The sequence below is a fragment of the Monodelphis domestica genome, chromosome 6 (assembly GCF_027887165.1).
Source record: "Monodelphis domestica isolate mMonDom1 chromosome 6, mMonDom1.pri, whole genome shotgun sequence".
NCBI classification, from domain to species: domain Eukaryota; kingdom Metazoa; phylum Chordata; class Mammalia; order Didelphimorphia; family Didelphidae; genus Monodelphis; species Monodelphis domestica.
The window spans coordinates 4,825,109-4,838,070 of record NC_077232.1 but is presented as its reverse complement, the minus strand read 5'-3'; the positions used below and the strand labels follow the sequence as shown (position 1 = coordinate 4,838,070).

The window sequence follows — 12,962 nt, the reverse complement described above, 5'->3', positions numbered from 1 at the left end:
TTGGGGGATGCTGTACTATATTTCTACCCACCTCCTTCCCATTAGTGCTCTGGCAGTTTAGAGCAGTGTGGGTGCTCTGGAGTCTCCAGGGCACTAGAAAGACAGTGAGTAGACTGGGCGTGGGTGGGTTCTGTAAATCTGTGCTGTGTCCTTGGGCCTGCTAGTGACACCTCCCTGCTGAGAGTGGGGGAGACTCCTGAGTGAATTCAGGTTCAGTGAGCATTGATTCTTGGTTTGTTTTTAAAACCTCCCTTTGGATTTTGGGTGTTGGAGACTATAGAGATAATGAAGTTGCTTTATCTTTGGTGTGCAGGTGGAAAATTTGTCACACCTGAGCTACATTCCCAGCATCCTTTTAATTTACATCCTCATTTTTTTTTAAACCCTTACCTTCTGTCTTGGAGTCAATACTGTGTATTGGCTCCAAGGCAGAAGAGTGGTAAGGGCTAGGCAATGGGGGTCAAGTGACTTGCCCAGGGTCACACAGCTAGGAAGTGGCTGAGGCCGGATTTGAACCTAGGACCTCCCGTCTCTAGGCCTGGCTCTCAATCCACTGAGCTACCCAGCTGCCCCCATATCCTCATTTTACTAAAGGGGCTTGGGAGATAAATTTGGCTGAGAACCACTCTTTTTTCAGAGCTTGTGCTTTTGGTAAAGTGCTGCAGGTGTGAGTCTCTGGCTCTCTTTGCTCCGCTCATTTGACTGAAAGAACCTTTTTTCTTTTCTCTTTTGATTTATTATTAAAAATCCTATATATTTTAAAATACTAGGAGAATTTATTCATTTTTACTCCTACAGGTGCATCATCTTTTTTGGTGAAGTTTGAGACTTGTGGACATCAGAGAAGATGGTTATTCCTCCATCTTGTTGGTCACATGGCCCCCAAAGGCCACAGATGCATCAGAGACCCCAATTTCTAACTGGGCTGGGCCATTTCTTTTTTTTTTTTTTGGAAAATTTTATTTAGTCATTTTAGAACATTATTCCTTAGTTACAAGAATCATTCTTTCCCTCCCCTCCCCCCTTCTAGGAATGCACAATTCCACTGGGTTTTACATGTGTCCTTGGTCAAAACCTATTTTCATGTTGACGTTTGCACTAGGATGATCATTGGAGTCTACATTCCCAATCCTATCCCTATTGAACCATGTGATCATGCAGTTGTTTTTCTTGTTTCTGTTCCCACAGTTCTTCCTCTGAATGTGGATAGTATCCTTTCTTGTAGATCCCTCTGAGTTGTTCAGGATCACTGCATTGCCACTGATGGAGAAGTCCATTACATTAGATTGTACCACAGTGTATCAGTCTCTTTGTACAATGTTCTCATGGTTCTGTTCCTCTCACTCTGCATCACTTCCTGGAAGTCTTTCCAGTTCACATGTGTTAAATTTATTTGTGGTTGGACTCTGAATATATAATAGGTGGTCGCCAGGGATTTACATTTCTAAATCCCAAACGAATTACTAAAGTAAAATGAATTATGGTAGTTTATTTACAATATTTACGATAGAAGGAAGATATTAAGGAATGAGAGAGAAAATTCTGGCTTCCTCTGAGCCAGTTAGAAATTTCTAAGCCCCTCTCAGGGGAAGAGAGTCTCAAGAAGATGGGCCTTTCCTGGAAGCTTCATGCCTCCAGAAAGGTGGGGTCACTAAGTCAGCCTTTCACTCACCAACAATGACTGTCTAAATGAAAAGAAGTCTGGGTATCCGTCTTCTGCTCGCTCCTCAAGTGTCTGTCTCCAGTCTCTCCTCCGATTTCAACTCTGAGTCATAGATCCTTCATCCAACTCGAAGTCAAATATCTATCTCCTCTTCTGGCCTTTCATCCTCTTTTTAAAGAATCTTTTTCTCTTGTGTCACCTCCCCTAAATTTCATGGCTACCAATCACAGCAGATGCTCTCTCCAGGACTGCCCACTCTTTAGTTCTCACCTTCTTTGGTTAGATTATATCTTTTGGAGTTACTTAACACCTTTTTTGGCAAGTTCACCTTTTGTAGTTACTTAATACTCTTTTGTGGTTAAAATGGGTAGATGTACTTAAAATACTGAATTATCACCTTTTTGTAGATTAAAATCTAAAAATAGATTGTGGACTACAATTCTAGCTTCACTATAAAGGAAGAGCTAAATACCTTCGTTGTTACAATCAGGAGATAGCTAAATCCAATCTTTACACATGGAATCCCTCCAGTTCATTATTCCCTTGAGCACAATAGTATTTCATCACCAACAGATACCACAATTTGTTCAGCCATTCCCCAACTGAAGGGCATCCCCTAATTTTCCAGTTTTTGGCCACCACAAAGAGAGCGGCTATGAATGTTCTTGTACAAGTCTTTTTCCTTATTATCTCTTTGGGGTACAAATCCAGGCTGGGTCATTTCTTGACTGTTAAATTATGGGATGAAAGATTCTATTATACAGAATCAATCTGTAGAAATAATTATAAAGGGATGACATTTAAAAATTCACAAATAACTATTAAAAACATATCAAACTAGATCTTGTTTAAAAAAACATTTATTTTCACACTTAGGTAAGTATCAGCCAAAAGATCATGACAAACTTGGAGCAATCTCTACGGTGTTTATCCGAAGGACAGTTTGGGGTCTTATAAAAACTGAAAAAGATGGAAAACAGGGTTTCAGACTTTACAATCCTTACTATTACAAATCTCAGCTATTCTATGACAATAAGAGCATTCTGTTGTCAGAGCCCCAAATCTTTTTCATTAAAAATGATTTGGGGCTGGAGGTGACACTGGAGGGAGAATGAATGGAACCCTGAGCCTTGATCACTGAGGGCTGCTGTCAGTGACACACACTCCTGCTCTGTATAATAATTAAAAAGATGTGCCAGCTGCAAAGTTGGCTTGTCATCAGCTGAATTGTTATGCAAATCCTAGCCCAACAGAATGGACAGTCCCTTGAAGATGTGGGAATGGGATACAAGGAGAGGAAGACAGGAGGATGGGCAGTGACTGGCAGGCTACACTGCTTCTACCTTGCACTAAGTAATGAGATCACAGAGGGTACAGGAGGGCCCAGAAGAGAGTCTGTGCTTTTGTGACAAATTGGCCATGGATACAGGAAAAGCAGTTTTATCTGTCATCCTATTTTCATTAAGGGCCAGTTGAGAAAAGCATTTCTTAATGGTCCTTAAAACTATCAGCTTCCGGGGGCAGCTTGGTAGCTCAGTGGAGCCAGGTAGCCAGGCCTAGAGATGGGAGGTCCTGGGTTCAAATCTGGCCTCAGACACTTCCCAGCTGGGTGACCCTGGACAAGTCACTTGACCCCCATTGCCTAGCCCATACCACTCTTCAGCCTTGGAATTGTCAACGTGGAAATCTAGAGATCCCCAGTTTATTTAGTTGGGAGGTAGAAAGCCCAGGTTTTGCCCTTGTTACAGGAGAGGTTTCCCCCTGAGGGAAGGACCCACTTCACCGGACAATAGACGTCCACTTCAGGTGGGAGGCAGATCCCATCTTGAAGTCAAATAGCTCTTTCCCAGTATATCACACCCTCCTTTTGAGGATCGAACTCGGGACCTTCAGCTTGCGAGGCTGATGTGCTACCTACTGCGCCAAAGCTGAAGTGGATGTCTATTGTCTGGTGAAATGGGACCTTCCCACAGGGGGAAACCTCTCCTGTGACAAGGTCAAAACCTGGGCTTTCTACCTCCCAACTAAATAAACTGGGGATCTCTAGATTTCCATGTTGACAGAACCAATACACAGTATTGACTCCAAGACGGAAGGCAAGGGCTAAAAAAAAATCAGCTTCCTCGATCTGCAACCAAGAGTTTCTTTGGTGATGGAGCCTCGAGCTGGGCCCAGGCCATGTACCCGATGTGGGCCAGACAACTGACTCTGGCCTTACCTGACATCAATCGCTCCTTCATACTTTGGGCTGCTGTGGGGCTAAAGTACGGAATAGCAGCGGGCATGTGTGGCTCAAGGCCTATCCACCGAGAAAGAGAACATCAAGGGGCCGCGCCCCCACATCTTGACCAGTACTTGGCACAAGGGGTCAGTGGCAAAATGAGCCCAGCTGAGGATGTGGCCGGAACCTCCTTTTGCTCTCTGAGCCTCCTCATCTTGGGGAATGGGAGAACTGTAGCCACCTTGGAAGGCTCAAGGGAGGAAGACTATGGCTGGCAGGGGGCCCTTTCCTATCTGCACCTCGAAAAGACATCACAACCTCTCCTCTTGGAGAGGCAGCTCAGGCGCACAGGACACCCGAGTTTAAAACCAGCCTTTGACCCTGACTGGCTAGAGCAAAGACTCAGTTCTTTCATTTGTGAAGTGGGAATAACAAGCCTTGCACTGGGTGCCACACAGGGCTGGGGTGAGTTGGGCCTTCGGGCCCCATAAGACATGAAATGGATGGGATGGAGGTTCAGTCCCTCAACCTACGGGTGGCAGCAGGGCCAGCTCAGCAGAAGGCTCCAATTTTTCCAACTTACTTTTCTTTCTTCTGAAGTTCTTCCTTCTCTTAAACTTCATGTAGATTTTTGGCCACGACTCCGTCTTCTCAATAACTGTGGCTTCTACACGGACGAGATCTAGTCTGTGAGGCACGGAAATGACATTTCTCTTAAGACTCTTCAGTTTGGTAATAATGAGGATGACGATGGTGACAGCTGGCATTTCTACATGTTTGCAAAGCTCTCGGACCTCCTCGGAGGGGGGGGGGCTAGGTGATACCCACTCGACAGATCTGGTTAGCATTGCACTGGTCTTGCCAAAATTTGGGGTTTGGAGAGTCTGCTGACACAGGCATGTCCAGAACTCAGTCAAGTGGCACATAGTACAGCACAGGACTGACCATTAAAGACTTGGGTGTGAATCCTGCCACTGCCAATGACTGGACTCTGACCTCGGGTAGATCCCTTTAGCTCTCTGGGCCTGTAAAATGATGGGGCTCGGGGAAACACTGATACAAGATCACCAACAGTGACTGTGACGGTGTATGTGGATGAGGACAGATGTACAAACCTTTCCCTTTGGGCAGTGATTCCGCCCCAGCCCCTGAGCCCTGCACGGTCACTAAATAAAGAGTAATTACCCGAGGAGTGGCTTTCCAATTAACGTGAAGTCGTCAGCACCAACCAGCAAGACCTAGAAAAGTGGGGAGGAAACACACTCAATCATCAGCCGCTCACCATCAGAACAGCCATGTTTCACAAGCACAAGCAGCAGCAATAAATCTTACACAAATACATTTAAAAAGGACGGCAAACCCCAGGCACCTGCTCTCTTGGCTTGCCATCAACTCTGTCCTTTTATAGTAAAAAATGCACTTTTTCATGCCCTGATGGTGTGAGACAGACAGCGATCTTCTCCAAAGGTCTGCATTGCAGCAAATGGTGGAGGGGCAACGAACTTAATAAGGGGGCTGGGCAAGCCCAGGAAAACCTGTCCCAGAGACCCACCCCTTCAGGGAGGAATTGGAACTCGCACGCCAATCGGAGTCTTGGTCAAAGGCCTAGATTCAGACCTAACTTTTTAAAAGGAGCTTCTCCTCATTTTAACAACCAAATCAAGCCCAAATGCACGCTGGTCATTTCGGCTTTCAGTGCAACAGTGGGATGTAGTTTGAGAAAGAGAAAAGATTTTCCCGAGGCCAGCAAGGTCACAGAACTCTGTCCTGCGATGGCACTGGCCCCTTCATGAGCAAAGAACTGGGAAGTGCTGGATGATGAGCCCCAAGGAACGCTACAAAGGAGGCACATATGCATTATGGGCACATGCCTGTGTGTGGAGGAGTAGCACTGAGTCAAAAGGTGAATAGGCAAGTTAATAATAAGCGCTTATTAAATGCCTTCTATGTGCCAGATACTGTGCAAAACTTAGGGGATACAATGAAAGGCAGAAGCAGTTCCTGAAAACAGCTACAGAGTCAAGATCCATTGGAGACACTAGCAGAGGGAAGGCACTGGATTAAAAGAGGATGACCAAAGGCTTCCTGCAGAAGGTGGAATGTTCTTGCACCCTGGAAGGATGTCAGGAGGCAAAGCTGGGGAGTGACAACATTCTAGGCATTTCCAGAAAGCCTGTACCTATTCACGGTACCACAATGCACAAATGGGCTTGTTTTCCCAAAGCCCCTCCAACAACTATCATTCTCTTTTTTTATCACTTCTGTCAATCTGAGAGGTGTGAAGCTGAATCTCAAAGTTGCTTTAATTTGGGGACAGCTAGAGCACAGTGGATTGAGAGTTAGCTTAGAGAAGGAAGGTTCTGAGTTCAAATTTGACTTCAGACCCTTCTGACCTGTGTGACCCTGGACAAGTCACTTACCCCCACTGCCTAGCTCTTACCACTCTTCTGCCTTGGAACTAATACTTAATATCGATTCTAAAATGGAAAAATCTGGGCTAAAAAAAAAAAGTTGCTTTAATTTGCATTTCTCTGGTCAATAGGGATTTGAAGCATGGTTTTTGATTGCTCGAGTTTCTTCCTCTGAAAACAGACATTTCATATTCTTGGACCATTTATCTTATTAGGGGGAACGGCTATTATTCTTATATTTTTGAATCAATGTCTTGGCAGTGAGACCTTTATCAGAAATTCGTTGCAAACCCCTTCTGACCCCTCAACTGTTTCCCTTCTAATTATAACTACATTAATGTTGTGTGTGCAGCAGACCCATCAATTTTCTGTCATGAAAGTTGCCCATCCGATCTTTGGTGCCCTCCCCAGCCCCTCTTCAGTCGTCCCCACTCCCCAAATCCAGAGTAGCTGAAGGTGCTTTCTTCCCAGGTTCTTCGTTTAATATATGGGTCTCAGAACCAGCTGTTCTGATCATGCTAACATGGTACAGTGTCCTGGCCTACACCTCCTTTCTGCCACAACTTCGCAGTTTCTCCAGCAGAGCTGGCCAAAGCTCAGGTTGTTACCCCACAAGGCACAAGTCTGGGTTTATCAGACACGCGGCCGTCTGTCAACTTCTGCCTGGTGTGTGCTTTGGAATCTGTTCCTGATGGTCCTGTTTTTTAACCAGTACCAAACAGTTTGGGTGACTCCATCTGTGATACTGGGATAGCCAGGCTATCTTCCTTCCATTTTCTTTCATGATTCCCCTAGAGAACCACGCCCTTTCGCTCCTCTAGGAGAATTCTGTTATGGTTTTCAAACTCTCAAGAGCAATCCTTTGGTAGAGTGATAGGGATGATACGAAAGTAAACGAATTGAGGCGGTACTGCCATTTTTATATACCAGCACGAGCCCACGAGAAGCAGTGAATACCTCTCTGCTTATTTGGATGTCTCCTTATGTAGTTAATTTAAACAGAATGCCTCTTTCTAGCCTTTCGTGCTGGATTCCGCTGGCATTATGTGGAAAGGCGGGTGATTTACATGGGCTTATTCTACATCTGGCTACTTTGCTGGAGTTGCCTTTCAATGAATTTTGTGGTCCGCCTGGGTTTTCTTTGAAAAAGAAACACAGAGAAGAGAAACGTGCCTGGAAAAATCTCATGAAGAAGGATTATGTGCGGTATCATCTGATGAAGCGGACTGTTTGTGTTTGGCGGTTTTAGTTGTGGCTGACTCTTCAGGGCCCCACTTGGGGTTTCTTGGCAAAGCTCCTGGTCTGGTTTGCCATTTCCTTCTCCAGCTCACTTTACAGATGAGGAAACGGAGGCAAATGGTGAAGTGGCTGGCCCAGAGTTGACCATCTAGCAAGTGTGTGAGGTCACATTTGAACAGTCTTCCCGACTCCAAGCCCAGTGCTCTAGCCACTGCAGCGCCACCTAGTGGCTCACCAGAGAAAAGCAGGGGAGGATTAAACCAATTTAAAGAGTGATAAACTGTATCCAGCTAAATCAAGGAAGGGATCTTAAGGGGTTTAAGAATGAAAACAGAGGAAGATTGCAAAGAAGAAAAATGGAAAAGATTTACAGCAAAGTAGCTCCAATCCATCCATAGAAATCATGGAACTGGATGCCAAGAAGAGAAGACAGGCTGGCTGTGCCAAGAGGGATGGCAGGTAGACAGAGGGCTTCCCCAGTACCTTTGCAAGGTGGGAAGAATGAGAAGGAAGGCCTCCTGGCCCATGGGGCAACCCGGACAAACTAATGAGCTGTGATCCCATCAAAGAGACCACTGACCAATTGGAGGGTCTGTTCATTTTTATAACTACGAAATCTTGTGTCCTGGAGCACCTGGCCATAATGGAAACAAGTTGTTCTAAAATCCGGGTGTGTGTGTGTGTGTGTGTGTGTGTGTGTGTGTGCGCGCGCGCGCACACACACACACACGCACGCACGCGCACACACACAGAATTATGGAAACAAATGAAAACAGCCTTGTAATGCAAGGAACAGTGCTACTGTAAGCTAGGTGGTGCAGTGGATAGAGCCCTGGGCCGGAAGTCAGGAAGACTCATCTTCCTGAGTTCAGACTAGCCTCAGGCACTTCCTGGCTGTGTGAACCTAGGCAAGTCACTTCACCCCAATTACCTAGCTCAAGCCACTGTTCTGTCTTAGAACTGACTCTAAGAGAGAAGCACTGGGGGTGGGGGTGGGGGGAAGAGAAAGGAAATGGCCACCGGTCCAGTATCTGCCAGGACAGCCCCAAATGGGGTCATGAAGTCAAACACGACTGAAATGACTCAACAAGAACAAGAAGAGTTTTACTCTTCTGTCTGGTTCAAATGACTTGAAACTCTTTGAGAACAAAGGAAGAAAAGATTTTCTCAAAGGAACAGGTGAATCAGGAAATTCAGCGCTGTGAGAGCACACTCACTCCCAGGGGCACTGATGCAGCTGTGGCTGGGTGCAGAAGGTGTGACTGTCCCTAGAGGACAAAGATGACCTCCCAGCTAGCACTGAGAAGGGGCGAGAAGTCCCCCAGATTATGGCTCTGAAGTGCTGACCACCTTCAACAAGGACAGAACAGGTAAAAAGCAAAGAGACTCTTCTCTCGTGGAAGTGCAGGCATTGACGAGACTTAGGGGAGGCAGTCCCAGAAGCAAAGATGGCACTGGAGCAGCAAGGGAGGAGTCTGGGAAAAGGTCTCCCTCCGGGCATGTTGTCAGCATGCCAGCCACACACATCTTGACTTGTCTGAATGACCATTATTACAGCCTCCAAAGGTTGTGGTCTCACTCTGACAAGCCCATTTGCTGGGAGTCCTGAGTAGAAGTGATCAAGGAGGAGGAAAGCCAGTCATAGTCGACAAGCAGGTTTCAAATGGTTCAGAGGAAAGAGGAGGATCCTGTAGCTTTAGACTCTCTAGGGAACATCACCCTCAGAAGGACAAGCAACTCTCCAGAAAGAACTTGAAGATAAACAAGAAATCCTGCTGAGGAGAATCAATGCCCTCCCCAGAGCTCCTCTGACTGGCCCAAAGGATATGAAGGAGAGTAATGGCCCTCAGGCCAGGCTGTGAAGGTTTGAAGTGTCAAACAGGCAGAGGCGATAGGGAGCCTTGGTGTTTACTGGGCAGGGCACCAGGAAATACTCTGGCTCCTGGATGGAGGTTGCATCGGGGCAGAGAGCTGCCAGGATGCTCTCTTGCAGTAGTCGAAGGGAGGGGTGAGGAAGGCCTGCCCCAGGAAAAGGCATGTGATTGGAGAGAAGCAGGTGCATGTGGGCATGAGAGATGGGGAGTTTGAAATAACAAGACTTGGCATTTGGCTGGACATGTGAGCTGAGGGAGACTGAGGCCTCAGAGAGGCCACCGAAGTATAAACAGGGACACCTGGAAGGGTGATGATGGTGCTCTGGCCAGAAACAGGAAAGCTCAGGAAAGGGAAGTTCTTTGGGGAAAAAGAAGTTGTTATGAGGAAGCCATCTAGGAGTATACTGGGCATTCACTACCTAAGCTAGACTTTAAAGGGATATATTGTGAAGACTGACAGGGATAGCCACCAGGGGATGAGCATAAAAATATGGAGGCCTGGTTTTCTAATCAGGAATGCTAAAACCCAGAATAAATGGAAGCTAAATGAGGAAAGCCAAGGACAACTACAAGGGCTTTCTTAAAGTTAAGTTTGGGAAAATAGGGCAACTCCAAAAGGAAAGGCACCACAAGCAGCCTGGAGTGGAGGGGATGATTGTGGCCAATGAAGAGAAGGTGGAGCAGCTTAATTTCAATTTTACTTAGGTCTTTTTTGCAAGGAGAATGATCTTTGGGCTAGAAAAGAGAACAAAAATGGCTAATTGGAGATTGATATCCAAGATAAATTGGGGAGGAGTATGAGAACCCCTAGTTGACCATGATTGAATCTGAGTCCCCAGGCCCAAATGAACCCCATTCTTGGGTCCTGAAAGAAGAGGCAGATGAGACTACTGAGGAAAGGAAAGATGTATCCCTCCTTTCTCAAAATCAGGAAGCAAGAATCTGCAAACAAGAGGGCAGTGAGTTTGATTTTGGTTCCTGGAAGATTGCTGAGTTGCACATGGTGATGACAGAGTTCTATCATGGTGCTGGGTGGAAAGGGGCAGAGCAGGGCAACCTTTGTTCTAGAATGGGGGTGTCTGGCTTAGAAAAGACTTGGGGGTGGGGAGGATGGGATGGAAACAATGACTATTTTATAGCACCTAGAGGGCATTTACATCGAAGAACCCAATAGACTTGGGAAAAGCTGGGCAGATATTGGGGAGAGATAGGCAGATTGGGAGTGAGGCTCCCTCTGATTTTAGGAAAGTTCCCACCAAGTCTCTCTTATTCTCTCAGAAAAGAATGGGCAAAGCCCCAAAGTGTTCGTAGTTCCGCACCTTTTTGTAGTTCATAACTTTTTGTGGTTAAAATGGGTAGATCTACTTTAACTATTAGGTTTACACTTTGGGGTTTAAAAATCTAAAAATAGGCAGGAGTTACAATTTAATCTTCACAATCAAGGAAGAGCTAAGTATCTTCATTGTTACAATCAGGGGAGAGCCAAATCCCATCTTCATAAGAGTCATGAGATTATGCCAGGGGAGGGCAAATAGAAGGAACAGGGACCCATGGTTGAGAGAAAACTCAAGGGGACACCCTGGGCCCCATTAGATGCTTTAGCACCAGGACCTGATGGGATTTTATCAGTGGAAATGACATTAAAGGGAGGCAGGACTCAGTGAGATCAAAAGGGAAATGGGCTGCTGCCAAAGGTGATGGGCATCTGTGGCTCCCACTCTTCCAGGTCTTTGTAGTGAAGGAGGCCAAAACAACCTCCCTCTGGGGGGTCAGGGGTAAACTCTAGCCCAAGTCAGCATGACCGTTCCAGCAGCTAAGCAGACATTCCCTGCATTGTAAAACTCTCAGCTCAGCCAGCTACAAATGGCTAACTGAAATATCCTGCACCCAACACTCACACTTCATTCGAGTCTCCTATGCTATATAAGGTGTTCCCCTAGCTGAGCTGGACGCGGTTCCTCTTTTGGAGCAGCCCTAGCACACTAGTAATAAAGGTGTTCCTTTGCCTACTTGCATTGTCTCTGTGTCTCCATTCTTGGGGGGATTTCTCGGACCCTACAGTAGTGGGCGTCTGTGTTTCCTTCTGCTGCTGAGACCCTGTGACACTTGAACTTGCTAAGGGGGGGGCGGGGGGCGGGGCACGGGCTAGCTTTCACATGAGGAAGACCAGAGCAGCCCCCTAAAGACATCACAAGTCCCAGAGGGGACACAGATGGGGTGGGTGGAAGGAGACCAGGACCCCTGGAAGGACAGATGGTCCTGACCCCAAAGCCTGGAAGAAATCTCCTGGCCAAGAGGCTGTGGGGATGCCCGTTGAGTAAAACAGCATCCTGCATGGGGAAGAAACCAGGCCCTGCCTCAACTGAGTGCTTTCTCACAACCTCACCTTCTCCATTCGAATTCTTTCTCCACATTTGGCATCCAAAGTGTTCTCGATCAGGATCAGGTCCCCATTGGTCACCTTCCACTGTCGACTGGCAAAATGGACCACAGCGAAGAGCCGGCCATACTGCCCAGTGGCAATCAGCTCATTCACTCGCCTGAGAACTTCTGAAACAATGAACAAACACAGGCACGGAGCCTCAGTCCTATCCTGGGCATTGTGGAGCACAGCAGGGTTTAAGTCAAGGCTTTTGATAATGACAATAATGATGCTAATCAGCAGCACTAAAAAAACTCCAAAGCCCTCACTTTCAGTCTTAGATATTGGTTCTCAGGGTTAGATGTTGGGAGTTGTGATTTGCTCAGGGTCATAGAGCTAGAAGTGTCTGCATCCAGATTTGAATCCAGGATCTCTCACTGAGCCACCTAGCTACCCCAAGTGAGGAGTTTGTTGTCGATGAGTTGTTTTTCAGTTGTGCTCAACTCTGTGACTCCATTTGGGGTTTTCTTGAGAGAGATACTGGAGTGGTTTGACATTTCCTTTTCCAGATCATTTTATAGATGAGGAAACTGAGGTAAACAGGTTTGTTAGATGGCTCACCTAGGGTCACAGAGGTAGTATATGTCTAAGGCTGGATTTGAACTGAAGTATTCTTGGCTCCAGGCACAATGCCACACAGAGGTCCTTTTTTCCAAAAAAGGTAGACAAGGGCCAAAGTACTGGGTGTCTGGTTATTTCATACAAATTCCTCTAAAATATGTCAGAATTTATTTTTCATATACTGTATTAATTCCTTCATTTTAGGGAGAATTATGGTTATCCCTCTGTCTGGGATCTGGGTCAGAGACACAATCTAGTCTGCTACTTTTTGCATTTTTTTTTGTCCTTGGCAATTGCAAAAAATGTCTTCCTTTCTAACAGGATTGGTTATGTGAAGATTCGATTTAGCTCTCCCCGATTCCTGATTGTAACAATGAAGGTACTCAGCTCTTTCTTTACTGGGAAGATTGAATTGTAATCCACAATCTATTTTTAGATTTTTAATCCCCAAAAGGTGATAATTCAGAATTCTAAGTAGATCGACTCATTTTAACTACAAAAAGGTGTTAACTTACTACAAAAGGTGAACTAACTAAAAAAAAATGTTAAGTAACCCAAAAGGTATAATCTA

General features: G+C 45.9%; 1 protein-coding gene across 1 annotated transcript in view; it reads right to left on the bottom strand.

Moving 5' to 3' along the window:
* Positions 1-2,505: 2,505 nt before the first annotated feature.
* Positions 2,506-12,962, bottom strand: part of MRPL21 (mitochondrial ribosomal protein L21) — a 16,621-nt gene continuing 6,164 nt past the window's right edge. Inside the window, exons 4-7 of the mRNA XM_001371883.5 lie at positions 11,795-11,958; positions 5,070-5,122; positions 4,468-4,571; positions 2,506-2,623 (exon numbers count right to left, since the gene is read on the bottom strand). Of these exons, the coding sequence (XP_001371920.2) occupies positions 2,559-2,623; positions 4,468-4,571; positions 5,070-5,122; positions 11,795-11,958 (386 nt within the window). The 3' untranslated portion in view covers positions 2,506-2,558. The remainder of the gene's footprint in view (positions 2,624-4,467; positions 4,572-5,069; positions 5,123-11,794; positions 11,959-12,962) is intronic.